Source organism: Drosophila innubila, assembly GCF_004354385.1.
Source record: "Drosophila innubila isolate TH190305 chromosome 2L unlocalized genomic scaffold, UK_Dinn_1.0 4_B_2L, whole genome shotgun sequence".
In the NCBI taxonomy this organism is placed as follows: Eukaryota; Metazoa; Arthropoda; class Insecta; order Diptera; family Drosophilidae; genus Drosophila; species Drosophila innubila.
Genome location: NW_022995372.1, coordinates 28,644,730 through 28,665,974, shown reverse-complemented (window position 1 = coordinate 28,665,974; position 21,245 = coordinate 28,644,730). Strand labels below are relative to the sequence as shown.

General features: G+C 41.1%; 3 protein-coding genes across 3 annotated transcripts; 1 reads left to right on the top strand and 2 right to left on the bottom strand.

Moving 5' to 3' along the window:
* Positions 1–2,458: 2,458 nt before the first annotated feature.
* Positions 2,459–5,362, bottom strand: LOC117781396 (transmembrane 9 superfamily member 4). The gene is made up of 6 exons (XM_034618149.1): positions 5,224–5,362; positions 3,820–5,048; positions 3,536–3,763; positions 3,292–3,475; positions 3,092–3,230; positions 2,459–3,025 (listed from the first exon to the last, which is right to left on the bottom strand). Exons 1-6 carry the CDS (start codon positions 5,227–5,229, stop codon positions 2,925–2,927), a joined length of 1,887 nt encoding a protein of 628 aa, XP_034474040.1. The 5' UTR covers positions 5,230–5,362; the 3' UTR covers positions 2,459–2,924.
* A 1,058-nt stretch (positions 5,363–6,420) lies between these two features.
* On the top strand, positions 6,421–14,491 carry LOC117781428 (rho guanine nucleotide exchange factor 18). The gene is made up of 3 exons (XM_034618184.1): positions 6,421–6,702; positions 6,907–7,765; positions 9,158–14,491. Exons 2-3 carry the CDS (start codon positions 6,991–6,993, stop codon positions 12,568–12,570), a joined length of 4,188 nt encoding a protein of 1,395 aa, XP_034474075.1. The 5' UTR covers positions 6,421–6,702; positions 6,907–6,990; the 3' UTR covers positions 12,571–14,491.
* Positions 14,213–20,930, bottom strand: LOC117781429 (DNA topoisomerase 3-alpha). The gene is made up of 5 exons (XM_034618185.1): positions 20,197–20,930; positions 19,505–20,138; positions 18,444–18,905; positions 15,327–18,041; positions 14,213–14,678 (listed from the first exon to the last, which is right to left on the bottom strand). Exons 1-5 carry the CDS (start codon positions 20,350–20,352, stop codon positions 14,536–14,538), a joined length of 4,110 nt encoding a protein of 1,369 aa, XP_034474076.1. The 5' UTR covers positions 20,353–20,930; the 3' UTR covers positions 14,213–14,535.
* Positions 20,931–21,245: the final 315 nt, after the last annotated feature.

Below are 21,245 nucleotides of genomic sequence, written 5' to 3'. Positions count from 1 at the left end.
GAGTTATTGATAGAGTTTGGGTGTGTCCAACCCGATTAAGCGAAAATACGTAGCAGCCCAAGAGGTGCACTTGAAGCATGTGTTCATTATAATAACAGTTTATCAGCTACTAACATTTTCAGCTATGTTATTAACATCTAAATACAATGTAAATATCATTAAATAAAAAACTAGTGGGCGGTTACAGTCGAGCACGCTCGACAGTAGGATACCCTATGCCCGGGTACTCTGTACTGAAAGTTAATTTTCGACCGATTGTTTTTATGGCAGCTATATGATATATGGAATCGAATTAAAACAAATTTGGTTAGAATGTACAAAACCAACTTAAAGACATAATCTAGCAGTTTGGTTAAGATATCTCAAAAAACAAAAAACTTTCTCATACTAAAAGTATGAAATATGACAGCTTTATGATATAGTCGACCGATTTGAACGAACTTCAGCCAGGATGGACAAAACCAAATTAAATGCATATTCTATCAGATTGATCACTGCGGACGGCAGTCCACGCTAGTGACGAAAGCAAAAGCAATAAATACAGATAACAATGAAAATTTTATACGACTGTCCGATCAGATCAGCTATATATAGATCGAAAGGTTTAGTCCTAATTTACAAAATGGCATACTAAAACTTTTTCTAACTCACCTGGATTATGAGATAAGGGGGTGTAAGTGGGAGGGGCAAAATTTAAATGATTGCAGCTAATGGGACCGTTGGGGTGTTTTGGTAAAAAAAATTTTCAAATTCCTTTCAAAAATACGCGTTGATTGATCCTTGATCACCCAAATCCGACAACTAGCTTAAAAGATAATTAAATTTGAAATTATTATTGCACTTCTCAAAATGAGATGAAAAGTCAGTAAGTATCAAAGCGCTAAAAAAAAAAAGCTTGGATCTAATGATGGGGATTTATTCCCCTTCAAAAATCTAGAAACGTTTGCTCTACGACTTTTTAAAAAAACAGCTAGTTTAGCGGGAAAACGCAAAGTCCCGCTAAAATGCAGTTTTCAAACCATAGAAGCTACAGATATTTTCTATATATCATTTGAAAGGTACTCAGGTAACATTTTACAGGTGAAATGAGGATTTTTAGCTTTGGCGATTTCTGACAAAACGGCTCTAATGATTTTATTAAATTTTAAGTATTTTGTAGTACGTAAAATTTGCGTTTTTTGGTATATGACCCATAAATTTTCGCTGACGGGTTTGGAAGATATTACCTGTTTACTGAATATACACATTTTTCTATCGGTCGAAAATCACGGTTTAGTACGAAAAACTTTTTGGTTTATGAGATATCTCAACCAAAGTGATACAATATGAGTTTAACTTGGTTTTATATATTCTGAGCAAAGTTCCGTTAAATCGGTTTTAGTATGAAAAACTTTTTTTTATGAGATATTTTAACCAAATTGACAGAATATGCATTTAAATTAGTTTTATTTTGACCGAAGTTGGTTCTTGTCGGACCACTATATCATATAGCTGTCATAGGACCAATCGGGTGAAAATTAACTGTTACTGTGAAAAACTTTTCGTTTTATGAGAAATCTCAACCAAACTAATACAGTATGCATTTAACTTGGTTTTATATATCCTGACCAAAGTTGGTTCAAATCGGACCACAATATCATATAGCTGTCATAGGACCGATCGGTCCAATATTAAGTCTTAGTATGAAAAACCTTTTTGTTTTACGAGATATCGCAACCAAACTAATAGAACATGCATTTAAGTTAGACTGATAGATCCTGATCAAAGTTGGTTCTAATCGATCTACTATATCATATAGCTGTCACAGGACCGATCCAAGTCTTAGTATGGAAAACCTTTTTTTTCATAGTAAGTACAGGGTCTCCGACAGTAGAGTATTAAAGAAAAACATTTTTTAAATATGAAAGAAATTTAACAAATAAATTTAAATTTTTTTCTATCTGCCTAATGATAATGTTACAATGTCAAAAGCCAAAGCAATTGCAGTGATATAGTGGGCCGACTTTAACCAAATTTGATCAGGATATATAATACTAGCCCAGATGCATATTCAATTAGTTTGGTTCTGATATCTCAACAAACTTTTTCATACTAAAACTTCATTTTCGATGTATCGTTTCTATGGCAGCTATAAAATATAGTGGTCCGATCCCAAAATAAAAACAAACTTAATCTGCCTATGGTATCCAGGAACCTACATACTAAGTTTGAAGTTTTTAGCTCTTATGGTTTTTGAGATCGACGCGTTCAAACAGACGGACACGGACTTGGCTCAATCGACTCGGCTGTTGATCCTGATCAAGAATATATATACTGCCTGTTACATACATTCTGCCAAACACATTATACCCTTTTTTGCCCATTTTCAATGGGCTCAGGGTATTAAAAAAAAAAAAACGCATTGAAGATTGCTGGGTCTGATAAAAATCATTAAAAAATAAAGTTAACATTAATTAAATATATCCATTATCAATTTACTTTAATCACGTATTCGCCATTTATACTTTTATACTTAGCTTAGTTTATTAGATTTCTTGTGTTTATGTATTAGCTTAGATTAGGATTTTTACACACATATCTAAATTAGTCATTTATAGAATATATCCTAACGCAATGCACTCGAGAGTTCAGTAATTCCCAAGGAAATTCTATTAACGTTAGTAATTAAGTTTCCCAAACGGTTGTCATTTTTTTTTTTGATTGGAAAAGCGTAGCTGTTGGGCAACTAGCACAATTAGTTGATTTGAGAGCAGAGTTTGAACAGAATATTACACATGGCCTTGGGCTGTTTGGGGCTTGGTACAGTTGCTTTTATAATGCTAGACTTTCATATATAAATATTTATAATATAGGCAATAAGTATTATGATCAAATGATATTACAGGGATAGTTTGGTGTGCAGCAATATTAAATGAGAAGCTTCTTTAATCAATCTTAACGGCACCATAAATTTTCAGTATGAAAACGTAGGCAGCAAAGAAGCCAATAGAACCGGTCAATAGCCAAAACGTTAATACCATCAGACCTATATTTTAATAATGGAGATTACTGACAAATTCAAAAATATATAAATATAACGTTTGAAACTAACCTGTGTAGCCCAAATAAAGCAATGTGGGTATAAATTCTGTAATCTCTAGCTTCGTAAAGAAATAAAATATACTATAGAAGAGCACATAAACAGCCGATCCGCCCGAGACGATGAAGCTGCGCCACCACCAACGATAATCCTGCAAAGACCGAGTGTGAGTTATATACATTTTGAGTTGCCCATTAAGAGTTGCATCTTACCTCGCCGCACAACTGGAAATAGGTCATGACAATTGAGATTTGACCGCAGCTGACAACCAAAATGCAAAAGACCAGAAACAAGAAACCAAACAAATAATAGAACTGATTCTGCCAAATGGCCGTAAAAACAAAGAACAGCTCTATGAACACGGCTCCAAATGGTAAAATGCCAGCCATCAGAGTGCTATGGAATAAGATTGATAATAAAAGGATTAGGTCAAATAAAAAAAATAGTTAAACCTACCTCAATGCGGCATTCATATACCAATGTTGTGCCGGCACCTGGCGCGGAATCATGTTTGTACGCACAGGATGCTGATACGGCTGTTTGCGATAGCCAAGATAGAATCCTAAGTAAACCAGCGGTACGGAAATGCCGAACCAGAGCAACAACAGCGAAATCATTGTGGTGAAGGGCACAGCGCCACTCGAGGATTTGTCCCAGATGAAAAAGTTCAAAAAGAAGCCAGTGCTAGGGAATGCTAGTTTAAATAAAATCCATCTAATTACATGTGAAATGCATCTTACCCAAACACAATTCCCGGATACAAGGTAGCTGTGAGGAAAGCAGCACGCTTCCACTCTCGTCCCTTCATCGTCTTGTAGAGACGCGCTGCATAGTATCCAGCAATGGTGCCCATGAACACATACATAAAGATACCGGAAGACATTAAAGCACCGCGTGAAGAAGGCGATAGCATGCCCAACATGGCAAAGAATATGGTGATCATGGCCATGAAGAAGATTTGAATGCCGCTGCCAATAATGGCGGAAAAGAGTCGCGTATTTTTCGGTGGACGAAAGACATCACCGTGCACCAACTTCCAGCCAGTCTCCTCTAGAGTATCCTCGATGTTATCATCCGTGTTGTAGCGAGCAATGTCACGTCTCAGTGTACGTATCATGATCATGGTCAATATGCCCGAAAGGAAGAAAACAACGACCAGCGAATTGATGATGCTGAACCAATGGATCTGCACATCCCGCATGCCCAGATAGATATCCCAGCGTGAGGCCCAGCTCACCTTGGACTCCTTCCATACAACAGAGTATGTAAAATAAAGTTTCGTTTCTCCCGACGGATTTACTAGCTGTGGACGCGGGTTATCAGGAAAATTGCATGTGTCATCCTCAAATTTAAGCTCCTTATGATTAACTGATCCTGTCAACACCTCAAAGCCGACCACACGATATTTATCCTTAGTGTACATGTGATAGGAGAGTATAAATTTCAAATGATTATTTATGTAAATATTGTCGCCATCCACTTGGCCAAGGCGATATCCATGCTCGTAGGTGATATCACTTGGATTGTTGACGTTGACGATGCGCGTAGCCACTGGAAGATTATCAACGAGCAGATGAACAAAATACTCGTGCTGTATGCGCTCCGCGACCGTTGCCGAGTCCTCTTTGGTCCAGGTAATAGGAAGATCCTTTTGATTGCACAGCAGCTTGCAGTTGATATTCTCAGCCATTTGGACCTCGTAGGGTGTGTTTACAATGCGATCACCACGCAGCACTTCACCGAGATTCTCCGACTTGAAGATAAGTGTGCCGTTCTTGGGATAACAAAAACGAAGCGAATAATACTGATACGGCAGCTGAGTGCGGCTGCTAGTCATTTTCACCGCCTTCACATCGATTTTTTGGCCGCGAACAAACTCAACGGGCGCCACGCCAGGCACATAGAAGCAATCGACGACGACGCTGCTGCAAAACATCGCCAGCACAAGCAACAGCAGCCTAGGCACCCACTAAAAATAAGAAGAAAAAAAACAAAAACATAAACAAACAAGCAAGTACTGCAACAATACCGAAATTCAATTGATTGCGTGTCTCTTTGCATACGTTTCGCTGTCGGTGGATGCATTTTGTATTAACCGAGTCTGTGCGGCTTGAAGTAGCGACGTCGTAGAACAACAAACTTACCTGCATGGTTGTATGCGGGTCTGTAGCCTAAATGATATGCACTAAATGTATATATTAACTAAAAATTTGCCAATTACAAACTAGCTATTTCTTTCACGTTTACTCTTGCTAGCAATCCAGTGCTGCCACCCAGTAAATATTTCCGATCTGGCAGCTCGTACCATTTTGGGTAAATTGTCAAAAAAAAATGAAGTGAAAATATTTACCCTTTTGTTGAATTTTTCTTAAATTTTAAGATAAATTTTTTTTAGTTTGCTGATATTTTTATAGAATTAATATTGCAACTTCTGTCTCCTAGGGGCGACGAATTTTAAACCTTAATAAAAATGATCACCATTATTATAATTTAGACATTTAAATATTCCTAAAATATTTTAATTTATTGCTACATGAAGTTCACATTTAAATTGTGCGCCGTCCATATTTCTCTCCAGAAGCGGGTGCACAGTGTAAGCAGAATGAACAAAGTTCCGTGTGAAAACTATCGCACGTTTTCGTAGTGTTTTTTTTAAAAACTGTTATAGAAAAACTAAGCTAAAAATATATTTAAATTGCCAGATTCCCAGCTAATAGTAATTTAAAAATTTTCTAGCAAACGACTCTGAAAATAGCCAGAGCTAGCTAGTAAAATAGCTAAGTTGGCAACAGTGGATGAGGCATACAGACGATTGCATTATCGTCTCCGATTATATATTATGAAATAATCGAATAATATCAGCTGTTTAGCGGTTGCGTGTTAAACCAGATAGCTTTTGACAGCAAGCATAAATATATATGTTTGTTTTTAAATTCGATTTAAGTTTAAGATATTAAACAAGAAGTTAAGATTGATATGACTTCTTAGAGTTTGTAATTAAATCTGACCAAGGACAAAATCGTTTTAATATTTCTATCTAGCGCTTGAACCCTAATTAACTCATTTTAAATGTTTATTGATACACACAGCGCTTATAGCGCATGATACAATTATTTATTGTGTTTTTGCCAAATTATTTATTGAATAAAAAATTATGTAAAAGTCATCAATGACAAAACAAATTTGTTTCAATTAGTTTTCCGCAGATATTAGTGGTTGTATTTTTAAGTTTTATCACTATATATATTCAAGTAACTTAATTTAATAGTATCGATATTAACAAGAGCAACACAGATTTTGACGATGATTACAACAAAATCGATGTCAGCATCGATATCTTTTTCTGCTCTATATGTGTCTCAAATAGTGTTTAATTGTTGCAAATCTCATTAACTTTAGCTTCTTTATATTTTGGTATTAAAAGCGACTGAATCGGTATTATTGTTTGCTGCTCGCGCTGTGTTTCGCGCACATTCGTTATATTCCACCAACGCCTTTGCATTTCGTACGTAGTTGCTGCTGTTGTTGTTCCATTTGTTTTCAGAATTGTGCAAGGACGTTGGTGGGACGCTGCTGATGTCCTCGTTATTGAAGGCGAAGGCGCAACAATTAGAGCAAGGCGGGTGAGATAAGTGTGTGTGTGTGTGTGTATGTGCTTGTGGGAAAATCAATAATAGTCAAAAACTGCATGCAAAGCAGCGTCAATTGTACGTGTGCGTACACTTGTATGTACGTATGTGTGTCTCCGTGTGTTTGTATGTGCTCGCTTAAGTATGTGTGCGGGTGTATGTAGGTGGTTAGTACTAAACTTTCTTTTTCTACGACAGACAACAACAATAGAAACCACAAACAGCAGCAGAAGAAAACAATAGAGAAATACCAAAAAAAATACCAAAACGTAGCATCATAATATGGACAACGCGCACAATGCAACCGCCGTCGACAACAACGCCACAGCCGCCGATGACAATGACAGCGACAACGATGTAGTCACCGATTTTCTCAACTCCAATTGCAACAGCAACACAAACAGCAACGGCGACGTGTCAGTTAGAGGAGCTGTTCCACCAATTACAAATGGCTCGGCCTCTGTTTCAGCCAAAATTGTCACTGTCGAGAGCCAAAACTACTGTATACCTATTATAAACGCACCTCCGACTGCTGTCCAAAACAATAACAACAACAGTAATAGTATTAGCAATAGCAATTGCAATATCAGCAACAACAACATGAATATGAACATGATACCCACCATCAATGTAACGCCTCACAGTCCCGCCTCGGCCTCCAAATACAACAACATATTCGAGGATACGCTCAGTCAACTGCAGAACATACGTGAGACGGTGCAACAAATGAAAAACTCGACTAGCCAACATCATCAGGATGGTCTCGCCAACAACTATGGACTGCTCAGTGCAGCCATTTTGAGCGCCTCGTTACCAGACCTCAGCAATGCAGGCAACGGAGGCGCTGGCAATGTTGGCGTCATGTGGTCAGCTGCGCCACAACAGTGCCTGCTGTTGCACACGGATCGCCGCAAATCCTGGACAGCCGTCGACGATGCCAATGCCACCGGCGATTGCACCAACAAAAGCGTCAGCCTCTCCAGTCTCGACAGCGAGGAGCAGGAAACAATACGTGTCACCGAGCAACGTCGTCGTTCAGCTCGCAATAGCACAGGTGGTTAGTATACACTTTCTTCTTAAATTCGATTAATTGCTGGCTTGTGGATTGTGGGTTGGGTTTATGGTGCCCATAAAAGCGAACTCAATTAACAATTAACTCAATAGACAAGAATGCGGCTGCTTTGAACTTGACACTGCGACTGAGATTGGCGAATGCCCTGCAAATGCAATACAGTGTAGGGGAGCGAATAAAGACTAGATAATTCTATGAGGCGACTCTAGGATTGATTACGAAACAAGCTGGAACAACAATCAAAAAGCGGTTATTTAATTGCATAAGATTCAAATTAAACCTTATTCTATCTACTAAAAATTGTTATCAAGAAATTAACAAACAATTTATATTTTTTAACCTTAATGTAAATTTTTTAAATATTAATTAAATAATAGAAATGTTTTAACTTATATATATTTTAGTGCTTTTGAAAATAGTAATTAAATGTATATTTTCAATTATTTATTACATTATCCAACTATATTTTGAACAAAGATTCAAACGAGTTCAATGGATATAACGCACGTGTTCCGGAAAAGTCTCCTTGAAATTTAAAATAGAAAAAATAAATCAAATTAGGAAGTTCAAAATTAGAAAAATAGAAATCAAAACTATTAAAAATTGCACGATTTTAGATAAAAATATATATATTTTTTTGTTGTTGCTCCTTTTTAATATTCTGGTTATGATCCATTTTTATGATTAATTGAATACGAATTACATGCAACTTTTGTATATATTTAATCATTATATGCAACTTTTGTATATATTTAATCATTATAGGTAAACAAAAATAATTATTGTAAAGTACTAGAAATATTCAATTAGATAAATATGCTCTTTACTTTTTGAAATGAAAATTGAATCGGAGTCGGGAAAATTTGTTGGTTTTTGTCAAGAAATTGAAAAACAAGTTATATTTTTTGACTTTTATATAAATTATATGAAATATAAATCTTTTTGACTCCTAATTGTTGCTTATTTTTCTTCACATCCATATTTTGGTTTGAACTGTAAAGAAAAAAAATTAAAATTAGAATTACAAGTGTTTTGTAATTCTGACGGAAACTTTATGTTACACTAGTGACGAAGTTGTTGATTAAGTTTAATACTAATCAGGTTACACAATTGTCGAAATCGATGATTTTGGTTGACAATTTGATGTCTCCGGTAAACGCTCCTCCTGCACCAATGTGCCGCATCCAAAGTGTGTGTAGGGGATGTGTCGAAGTTAGTTTCGATACCGATAAGAAATTCCACAAGAGCCCCGGCGTGTTATCAGTGCCGCATTTGAGTCGATGGCATTGACAAGTCCAAGTCCAAGCAAGAGGCAACTCACCGTCTAAACATATACTAAGCAAGTTAATTATTTCTTTTTTGCCTTTGATTTTGCAGGCATTTCAACGCATTCACTGAATGAGGCGGAGTTGGCACGGGATTTCGAGCGTATTGCAGCTAAACGGAGTCTGGCAACGGAGATAATCAGCCGAATACCATTGCAGAAGAGCATCTCGACATCATCGATCATTGCCAAGGAGGACATTAAGGCGATTGCCCGGCATCTCACGGATAGCGAGGATGAGAATCAGAGTCTGTTGCGTTCGCATGCCAAAATCGAAGTGTACGATCACGTAGAGAAACGACCCAAACGGGGTTCCCTATTCTTTCGCAAGAAGAAGCCAAAGGCCAAGACGAAATCACTGGTGGGCGGTGTACAGCTGAATGCCTGCGATATGGATGCGCATCTGGAGAGTAATAAACTGCATGGTAAAAAGCTAATCGCTGGTCAGGACTTTTGTGATGGCTCCGAAGCTCTGCAAATGCAGCTGCAGCAATTGAGTAACCAGCAGGAGGAACAACAGCCACTTATACGTGCTGCCGAGCTGCAGTTTCTCAATGATCCGCCCATTGAGGCGCAGGATTTGGGAGCCGATCCGGCGTTGGGCATAGTTCTGCTTGAGCCCGACTCCTGGACTCCAAATGTGCCCAAGGAGCAGCTGAAAACGCTCAAGGAGCTGCAGATCAAGCGACAGGAGCACATCTATGAGTTCATCATGACCGAGAAGCATCACTGCCAGACTCTGATTGTTATGCGCAAAGTGTTTGTGGAGAGTCTGGAGCGACACTTTCCCTCTCTCAACATCCACAGCATGTTTCCGCGCCTGCAACAGTTGACGGAGCTGCACACATTCTTTCTGCGTCAGCTGCGCCAGAAGCAACGCGAGAATGTCATCGTGGACAGCATTGCGGATATTCTGCTGGAATTCTTCTCGCTGGAACAGGCACAATGCTTGCGACTGGCCTATGGTGAGTTCTGTGCGAATCATCGCAGCGCCTTGGAGCAGTTTAAGCAATGTCTGGCCGAGCCGAGCTTCTCCGAATGGTATAAGCACTGTCTGCAAAATCCGTTGCTCAAAAAGAAGGGCATTCCGGAGTGCATATTGTTTGTCACCCAACGGCTCACAAAGTATCCGCTGCTCATTGAGCCGCTCCTGAAAAGCGCCAGGGATAATAAACTGGAGACGGATAAGCTGCAGCATGCATTAAATTTAGTCAAATCCCTGCTGGTCGATGTGGATGCGTGCGTTGCCGAGAAGGAGCTGCGGGAGCGTCAGCTGGAGATCTATGCACGAGTCGATGCCAAATCATTTGCGATATACAAAAATAAACCCTTTCGAAAGACGGAATTGGGCGTGGAATCGCGTCGTCGCCTGAAATTCGATGGACTCGCTACCCTAATGCAGGGACGGGCCAAAACGCAGCTGGTCCTCGTTGTCGTCCTCACCGATTGCCTGTGCTTTCTCAGCGAGAATTCGGCGCACAATAAATATGCCTTTTTTACCCCCGAGCACAAGGCAGGAGTTGTGCCGCTCCAGAAGCTGTTGATTAGGGAGAAAGCAGGCACCGAATCCCGCGGCATTTATATCATTAGTTCTAATCCCGATTTCCCAGAGATGTATGAACTAAAGGTGCAAACACCAAAGGATAAGCAAACCTGGATACAGACCATTCGGCAGGCGGTGCTCGACTGTCCCGCCACAGACATCATTGAGGCGGAAGCCTTGACCGCCGAGGAGAAACTGCGCATTGGTGTCAACAAGCGGGAGACGATCGAGAAGATGCGTCAAAAGGACATCGAACAGGCGCTGCTGTTGGAGGAGAAGCTCATGCTGCAGTTCAATCTGCTGAAGCAGCAGCAACCCTTCAGTGACATTAACACCAACAACACAAATGGCAATGCAGCCAATTTCCTGGCCGCCTTTGGCTCGTACAAGGAGCTCGTTAGCACGGACTGCGACACAGCCGAGCTGTGGAGGCGTGTGCTCAACACTGTACAGGACATTAGTCAGCTGGCGGCAAGCATTTACACGGCTTCTACTGGTCTGCCCGTATCCCGCACGGTCAGCAGCGTGGGCGAGAAACAAAGCGTCCTCTATGCATCGCCGACGCTGCCGAAGCGAGCGGAAACCTTTGCGGGATTCGACGAGAAGCGGGGCAAACTGGGACGCGATGCGGGTGGTAAGCTAAATACGCTGCATGTGCTGACGCCCCGCCTCCAGGAGCTGGAGGAGAAGCGTGAACTGAAAACGCAGACAAACGAAAGAGAACAAGCTCAATCCCAGTCTCAATCTCAGTCTCAACTCCAATTGCATGCGAGCACGTTGCCTGCCAACAGCAAGGAGCAGAACTATGCGGTTCTGCAGGTGTCCCATCATCTGCACACGCTCCTCTGCATCATCTCACAGCAAATGACCTGCATACAAAGTCTGCAGCTGCAGTTGGCGCTTTATCGCGAGAGTCCACGCAATAGCAGCAGCGGCGGCGGGGGAAGCGGTGCGGCGGCATATACGCACAAGGATCAGCTGGAGGAGTTGCGCAATTTGCAGGATAAACTGCAGGAGGAGAAAACGGCCTGGTTACGCCAGAAGCAGCAGCAGCTCGATGAGCTGGCCGAAATGAAGGCGCAGCAGCTACAGTTGCAGCAGCAAATCAAAGCCGAGCAGGAGGATGTGCGTCAACAGCGTGAGCAGCTCTATCGCAAAATGGAGCTTCTCTCCAGCCAGGGACTACTGCTGTCGCCCAGCACACCGCTGCCCACGCTGTCGTCCGCGATTGCGCCAGTCGCTGTGCCCGAGGATGCACACGAACTGGACACTCCAACTGGAGCAGCCCCGTCTGCAACAGCTTCCACGATTGATCGGCGCAAGGAAAAGTGGCTCAGTGGCAGTTCCAGTTGCAAAACACCTCCCGTCCACTTGTTGAGCGCCAATAATGCGCCCAAAGCGAATTCCACCTTGGTCAAACAGAAGCTGCCCATGAAACTCTCATCGCTGTCTTCCGGTGCACGCGTTGATAAATCAGCCAGCTTCAACAGCTTTAACAGCTCCAACAGTGGTGCCTCACCCGCCACATCTGCCGGAGCCACCGGAGTGCAGCAAATGTTTCCACTCAAACTGGCCGACAAACAGCGGCAATCTGTAAGTGCCACGCCCACATCACAGCCCCAGCCACAGCATGCTCGGACGGGCAGCTCTCCAGCTATTATCCAACAGACGACAACGCCGTCTACGGTCCACAATTCGAGCACACCAAATGTGGCACGTGCCGACTCGCAATCCCATTACACGTCATATTCAGCCACTCAGCAGCGTTTAACGCAGACACCCACAAGTAGTCGAGTGCAGGCAGGAGCGGGAACGGGAGCAGGTGCAGGGACGGGTGGTGCAGTGCGCACCGCTGCCTTAGTAATTGGAGGCACTGGGCAGGCGCCACGTGCCAAACCCGAGGAGGAGGAGATTTACTTCTGACGCAAATTCACGCCAGAAGTTGAAATCTAAACACAAAACATTCCAATGAACTCAATAGTACAGTATCATTTGCCTAGGAGTCCAGTCAAAGCGTAACCTACTATTACAAATAGCTTGTCATTTTACTTTTAACTCCAAACGGTTTCATCTTTATCCTCCATTCCTTGTATTACAAGTTATTTATAATTTCCCATTTCAAATCCCAACTGTTATACAAACGGTTCCGTTTGGTTCCGATCCTACATGCAACGCCCTTATTCTGCTTGTTTCCTTTAAAGTTTAACTTTCATACAATTCGAGAACATTTTCAGCTTTTATTCCGTGGAATTTCTCTGCTTTGTCTGTAGCTTTCACTCTTTTTATGGGAAACTTTTTTTTTAGTTATGATTTCCTTTTTGAAATCCAAACTGTTATACAATTTGTTGCCTGTATCTGGACTTTCAGACTTCTAGGCAACGCATTGAAATTTAAATTTTACTTATCATCAATGAACTTATTTATTTTGCAGAATTATTCGTTACGTAATGACTAATTTATTATCAGCATGAATTATGTGTTGTATCTACGACAGCTTTTATTTTTTTTTCAATGGAAATTTGAGACATAGACTAACGATCGACTTAGCTAATAAATAATATTAAAATACCATATGCAAGGTATCAAAAACAAATATTGCTTTTTGCTTGTTTATCCGTAATCTCTATGAAGATTAAAGAATAACTAATTAGTATTCAAACTAAGTAACCAACTTTCCCAAAGTTAAGCACTGCTTTTGGCATAAAGATTTCTCAATTTAGGGCTGATTTAAATGTTTAAACTATAATTAAGGCAACTAGGCAAATAGTACTGTAATACCAGCATCTCAAAGCGCGCAGTCAAAGTTGAGTGCTCGTCCATAAAATTAAGTAAATCCAAGTCTGTGTTTATGAATATGTAATTAAAGCGTTCCATTTTTCATCTATATATTTATATCAAAGGTTGCTTGTGTGCAGATTCCCAAATGGGTTTTGAAATTAAACGCATCACGAAAGATTTTCGTTTGATAGTTACATTGAGAAATTCGTTTGGGAAACCTTCCATAAGCTTGTCGCAACTGTACTTAGTGTGTTCTAATTCTTAAATACTGTCCAAATGCATTTTTCTTTTCAATACATATGTAATAAAACCATTCGTAGCTTAGATTTAATTGTTCTTATCGTTAATCCTAACTATTTATTCACTTGATGTACTTAAAACTATATATTTTAAAATGAGCTTTCATTATATTTTATAATTTTCAACAAACTTCCAAAATGCAACTAAATAATGTATTAAAACAAAGCACTAGACGTAAGAAACGATAAAGATTAACGAGAATGGAAATGAATATATGCGTAAAAAACAAGTGTTAAATATATGTGCGCAGCTCTATATATAAAGATGAGGATCTATAATCATACATAGCATGTTATATACAGCATCGATATATATACATAATATTTAACAAGTAAATGTACTATAACATGTATGTAAATTCAAAGGACATGGAGCTTGCAATTTGAGAAATATTTGCTATTCTAGAAAAAATTATATATATTTTTATTTTTCTATTGCTCCGGTTTCTTTCTTGTTCACGATCACTTCCAAAATTAAAGTAAAGTAAAAAAGTATGGCGAGTTTATTTCTCTTCAAATGAACTTAAGCAACGCTCTAATGGACAGTTTTTTTTTGTAAACATGTGGGTCAGTTTACGATATATGTAAATCGTATATATACAATAATATGTACAGAATGTGTAATTTAACCGTTTGTGTGCATTTTACAAACCCGTTTCATGCTATATACTAAAGCTTAGAATCCAACGGGAAAGAGTTTGACTAACTCGTATATAACCAACCGATATCTGTTTATCACTCCAATAAATGTTTAAAATTATATTTAATGAAATCTGACCAGCTCAAACTGTATTTATTCCATATCGTTTGTTCAGTAGTCAAATTCACCTTTACGTGGACACTTATTCCGTGTGTGCCCCTCCTCGCGGCATAGTCCACACCGACGGGTTCGACTGCCGCCTATTGTAGTTTCACCGCTGCCTTGTTGCTGAGATTGTCGATTGCCGCCGCTGCCTAAAAAGGTTAAATGAAAAAATTCCTGGAATATCGGTTTCATACTTACAACTAATACATAGGAAACTTGTAATTAAAATTGGAAATTAAAGATTAGGACACACCAAATTGTTAGGGAAATAATCAGAAAAATCCTAAATAAAGAATCGTGCGATATTTTCGGCTATTGTTACTTTTTCATAAAAACTCTTAAATTGGAACAAGACAAAATATATAACATTGTGACAACGCTTACCTATAGTCAAATAGAATCTTTAAATTTCACTTTTAGGAAAACAAAAAAAGTTTGAGTTTAATTATTGGAAACGATTCGCACATTGAAATTAAAATTTACGAGTAACTCACTAATTAATTAGAAATTTGGACCGAAGTCGGAAAGAGCCACGCAATTCGCGTTACTCCTGATAACTTGAAAATCCTAGTTTTAGCTTCCATTTTACTCATCCTTATTTTGGATTTATTATTGTCTTTCTTTAGGTTACACAATTTATTACTAGTAAACCGCTTTGCTTTCAGTCGAGGAGGTAAATAAACAATGCATGAATACGACTAATGTTTTCATGAATTATATCTCTTATATAATTTTGCTGGCCATCGTTGCTGCAAAACATCTCAATTTGGAACAGATCTTCACGCTTGTTCACTCACCTTGACTCTCATCCGTATCGCCCCATTGGAAGAAGCCGCAACTCTTTTCGCGCGTTGGACAGGCAAAGAAGGGTCGTCCCTGGTTGGGTCCATCTTTGCGAACTATAAGGCTGTTGGCGGCTTTGCCGCAATTGCATTTAACATCCTTTAAACTGGCAGGTTTGTGGCTTTGGGTAATGGTAACCGTACTGCTAGAATTGGCGCGCATTTTGGTGTTACTCCCGCTGTTTGAGTTGGTGTTGTTGCTACGACTTCCAGAATCAAATTTAGTGGAGTTGTTGCCACTGCCCCAAGAATTGGTAGCCTGGGATTTAGCCCAATTTGAAGAGTTTTTGCTGCTGCCCCAGGAATTGGATTCCTTAGAGTTGTTTGCCGTTTGTTGGGAAGCTCCGCCTGAGCCCCAAGATGTGGTTTGATTAGAGGTGACTGCTCTTTGATTATCAGCTCTACCTGACCCCCAACTGGTAGAGCTGCTGCCCCTGCCCCATAGTTCAGTTTCCTGAGAGCTCCGCTGTGCAGCTTCAGCTGATCCGCAGGAGGCTGTGTTCTTGGTAGAATCTGCTCTTTTATTTGTCAATCCGCCCGTGCCCCAACCTAAAGATTTGTTGTCGCTGCTCCAGGAGTCTCTATGTTGTAAATCGCCTGATCTCTGCTGTGCAGCTCCTCCTGTGCCCCAAGAGTCGCTATCGCTTGTGTTGCCTGCCCTTTGATTTTCCACTCCGCATGTGCCCCAACTGGAGGAGGTATTTCCACTGCTTAATGAACTGATTGCCCGGGCTTTGTTGTTGCTGACACTACCAGGCGCTGGAGGCTGATCATCAGCCCATTGAAAGAATTTACACTCCTTGGGCTTGGGACATTTGTAGAACTGTCGTCCCTGGTTGGGACCATCATTTCGCACAGTATGCTGACGCGCCGGCTGATGACAGCCACTGCAAAGCACCACCGAAGGAGCAGCCGCAATAGGATCTACTGCCGTATTATCACCAAGCCGCATGCGCTTTGCCACCGGCTGTGGCTCTGCAGCGGCACGTGCTTGCCTGCCCCATACCATGGGCGTCTCCTCGGCCTCGTAGGCGTTACGCACCCATTGAGTCAAACTGCTGTCCAAATTCACAGCAGCTTCTGCTGCTGCTGGGGGCGAGGGAGGCGGCGGCCAGTTATCGCCTCCTGCACTCACCAGTGCCTCAAAGTCCGCATCATCATCGGCAGCAAAGGCAGCGGCAATATCCTCGTCGAGTTCATCAATGGGTTGCGCATCTGTTGACTCCGCCATAGCTGCTGCTTCTAGCATTTCTTCCTCGAAGCCATCATTGCTATCAAAGAAGCCATCGAGACTGCCATTGTCCTGGCTAATGCTTGAACTGGTGGCCGTAAAGTAGCTCCTTACACTTCCCGTTGTTGTTGTCGTTGTGTTGTTTGTTTTGTTGTTTCGTTTCGTTCTGGTTGCCTTTTGAGTGGTAGATTTACTTGCAGTTTTCTTGGTAGGTTTGGCATTGTTTCCTCCTGGTTTAGTTGTCTTTCGAGTGCCCAAAGAGATGCCGCCACCTGATGAACCCCATCCACATGCTGGACCGCTTCCTCGAGAGCCACCACCACCACCACCAGGACCCGGACCAGTACCTCCTCCACCACCACCAGGTCCCGGTCCTGGACCAGCACCTGAATTTGTTGCCTGTGCCACAATGCCGCCCACACGCTTTACTTGATCCAGATTGATGTTGAAGGTGCTTCGAAACAACTCATCACAGCGCAGGCAGTTCTTGTACCATCCATGGGGTGCATTGAAGAGGCCACGATAGTAGGGGGTACTAAAACGGAACTTGAGCAAGTGGTAACCATCGCCACATTGAGGACAGCACTCATCCAGCACGCTGATCTCCTTGCACTCCTCGGGCATCCACACAACGTTCTTGCAGTCGGGAAAATTGAGGCATCCTATGAAGAAGCTGCCTGGATTCTTTTTTGGCTTGAGCGCCAGAGGAGCCTGATCGCATTTAGGGCACTGAAAGAGTTCCCGAATCATGCTATTGGCCGATTCTGGCACGGCGGAATTGGACGCTGATGCCACAGGAGTTTCGTTAAGACGTTGCGAGATTTTGGCATCCATGGCTGTGATTTTATCCATAATTTGCTGATAGGCCTCTTTATACTTTTGTATTTGCTCGCGCAGCACCAGCTTGGGATCCTTTTCACCCAAGCAAATTCGTTTCAGATCCGACTCGAATTCAGCACGTAGGAGCGGTTTCGCCAGCGCCAATTCCATAGCATCGTAGCCTTCATACAGACCCATGCCAATTACGCCCGGTATGAGTGCACCCTTGTCCACGACGCCAATGTATCCACGCTCCTTGATGGTGTTGATATGCTCAGCATGCGTTGCATCTGTGCCAATGCCATGCTTCTCCATTAGCGCTATAAGATCCGCTTCGGTGAGCAATGGCGGTGCTGTTGTTGCCCCCTCATGCAGCATAATCTCAGTGGGCTCAAAACGCTGGCCATGCTCATAGTGGTGAATCTGCTTGGCGCTCCACTTGTCATACATGTAGACCTCCAAATAGTTGCGCTCGTGTATGACCAGGCCATTGGCACTAAATTTCTCTCCGGCAATATCTATATTGACAATGGTCTCCGATCCGACGGCATCCTTGCTGACACAGGCCAGAAAGTGGCGCACGACCAGCTCATATACTCGCGCCTCGTTTCCCTGGAGATCTACAAGAAGTATACAAAATTTAAAACAAGATATATAAGGGTTTTCCTCGGCTCACCGAAGATGCATTGCTCTGTGTACAATTTCCATATGATAATGATGATATGTATAAGACGATACCAAATGTGTTAGAATAGAACGATTATATTTAGTAGTTTGATTTGGTCAGTATGTTTAAGACAATACCAATTACAAATCTGTGAGATTGGCTGAGATATCTCAAGAAACAAAAAGGATTTTAGTACTTGAGAGTGATGTGGTAGTTTATGATACACTGATCCGATACGAACGTTTCTGACACATCTACACCCTGCAGCAAAATGACGGACCTGTATCCCGTCACAAAATTATAATACCGTCTGAAAGGGTGCAACAAATGAACACATTTACAAAAGTCAACTCACTTGTGGTCAGCTTGGTTGGGTGTATGGGGGGATGGGCCTGATCTGATTTGTTGCCATTGCGGGGATTTGGACCCCATTCAAGAACACGCTGGGCAAACGCTCCCCAAGCTTCATGTCCGGTCTGCTGCTCTACAAGCGGTGCCAAAGCGAATTCCTTGGAGAACTGATTCGTCTCAGTGCGCGGATAGCTTATAAAACCTTTACTATATAACTTTTCAGCTATAGTCATTGTTTCCTTGGCAGATAGTTTCAGCTTGCGCGATCCCAACTTTTCCATTTCTACTGTATCCAAAGGTGTGGGCCTCCACTTATGTTTGGGCTTCACGGTGACACTCTCCACAGTGGCCCGGGGCTCCGGCTCTGCCAGACACAGCAGCAGATAGTTCTCGCAGGCCTCCTTGTCAAACAAACGATTGCGCGCCCAATTGAACTCCACCGTTAGATCCTCAATGGTGTGTAGCACTGCGGAATATTTTATTAATTCAAGTGTGCTCGATTTTAAAAGACCCGGTACCCAGTCAATTAGAGTATAGCTACTGAGGCGCTTTGCTTTCCAACCCCTGAAAATGGGATGTGGAAATGCGGAAAACCTGGGAGCCGAAATCATACCGGTAACCGTTACGAAACCGATTTAGTACGATTTTTCGTAGACGATAACAGAAAACCGAAATCATATATAACCGGAACCCCAACTGAAACCGATATTCGATTCGGTTTGATACCCTTATTTTTTGGACTAAACTTCATGAAGGGGCCAGATACCTCCAAAGTTTATTTGAATATCTGCCGCTAACCTATCAGATTAGAAAAAACTCTAAATCAAACTTGATCTGCGTGCAGACTTAGTAGTCATAGCTCCTATTGTATTTGAGATCTAGTCGTACATACGACCATAAGTCTCAGCTGTTGATGCTCATCAAGTATATATAGAACACATTCAAGAAGTGTTACAACTCAAAAATATTAATTTATACAGTCGGGAACGATTGTTAAAGAGATTGTCCTACATAGGTTTAAGCACCGTGCTAAAAACTCTTAACATAATCCGTTTGGCTAGATACCTCTGATTTTCCAGAAGGCCTCAGAGACAAACGCTTCGATCTCCTTGTAACGCTCAGCGACAAATCCCAGAGTGGGTATCTGGCAACTGCCATACGAGATGAGTTTATCGGCAATCTTTTCGGGGAACATGCGCTGCAGTCGTAGAGTCTGAAATCGCGTTATAGCAGCTCCAGTACGCAGATCCAACTCGGTGCGCACATCAACTGCATCACTCTGGCGCTTGTCAGGCTCGCCAAGTTGTTGCAAAGCACGCCGTACTGCGGTGGTTGTAATCTCGGAGAAACTAGCGCGATATATGGTCAAATTGGGTTTAATGGCACGGCACACGTCAATAATCTCATAGCCAATATTCTCGCCTTCTCTATCGCAATCCGTCCAAATGATCAAACCCTGACAACCACGAATCTCGCGTTCCAGAGTGCGCTTTATAGGCTCATAGTTCTCACCCACGCTCTTACGTATGGGCGCATCGAACAGCGAACGAGGATCAACATTCCGCCAGTTGCGATACGAGACGAGAAACTCCAGTTGCATCAAATGCCCCGACACGGAGGTCATGACCATTTTGGCATTTCGTCCACGCACCGACGCCTCGAAATCAAATATTTTATTGTACACAGAGTAGCCTTCTCGCTGCAATAAACATAACATAACATACATATATATAAATAAGTCAGAGTGTGTTGATTACCCGATGGGCAGCTCCATTTGATAATAGGGCAGCGATGGTTTTGGCCGCATCATTCTTTTCAGCAACATTCAGATACTTCATATCATTGGTTTGTTTAGTGCTGTAACTATAACGCGCACATTTGGCATATCGGAAGCATTTTAAGAAGCTAAACATTAAGCAAATACACCGAAAAACAATTTATTCCCGCCACAATCATTATTTTTATTAGAGGTGTGAAAATTACGTGATTTCAGATTTCACAACAATATAATACTATCGATAAGACGATACTCATCGATTTATTCTACAGGCATTTGTCAAGTTTATAAGAGAACTAAGCATGATTTAACTAAAATCATTATTACCATGTTTACATGTTGGCTTGAGCTGCTTTGAATAGAATATATTATATTCAATATAAATACTTCCTTAATGACCTTTAACTCTAAGAGTGCCTTGTACCTAAAAAGGTCAACATCAAGTCGCAATCTACAATTAAAACTAATTTGTTGTAGGAGAAAACAGTGCTGGTTAAATCGAGTTTAGCTCATCATTTTTCTAAAGTTATTTATAGTTGCCTCTTGCTAATGTTCTGAGTAAAAATTTTTTACTAGAAATGCTTAAAAGGAATCTTCGCTTAATCACAATTACTTCTGAAATGTTTTTGTTAACGTTTTAAGCTATTGTATAAACTTGTAAACACTAAGCGTGCCAGGAACTACGATAACGTTTCACTGTTATCGAAGCATCGTTCAATCTTATTAGATTCTTTGCGTTCAATCTTATTCCCTTTTCTTTGTCGATAAAATTCCTTGTTATAATAAAACTATTTTTTTTTGTGAAATTAAAAGCAAATACGAAACTATTTACTTTATTTATTATACTCTCTCTATAACTTGCTTTTGTATTCACGTTGCTAAGTTTTGTTGTTTTAACTTTGTTTTGTTTTACGATTTTTTTGTTTAGTAATTTTTTGTTTGTTTTTCGTTTTTTTTTGTATAACTGAACATAAGGATAGCGGGAAAAATATGTAAATACAAAGAAGTACCTAATATAATATGCTTAAT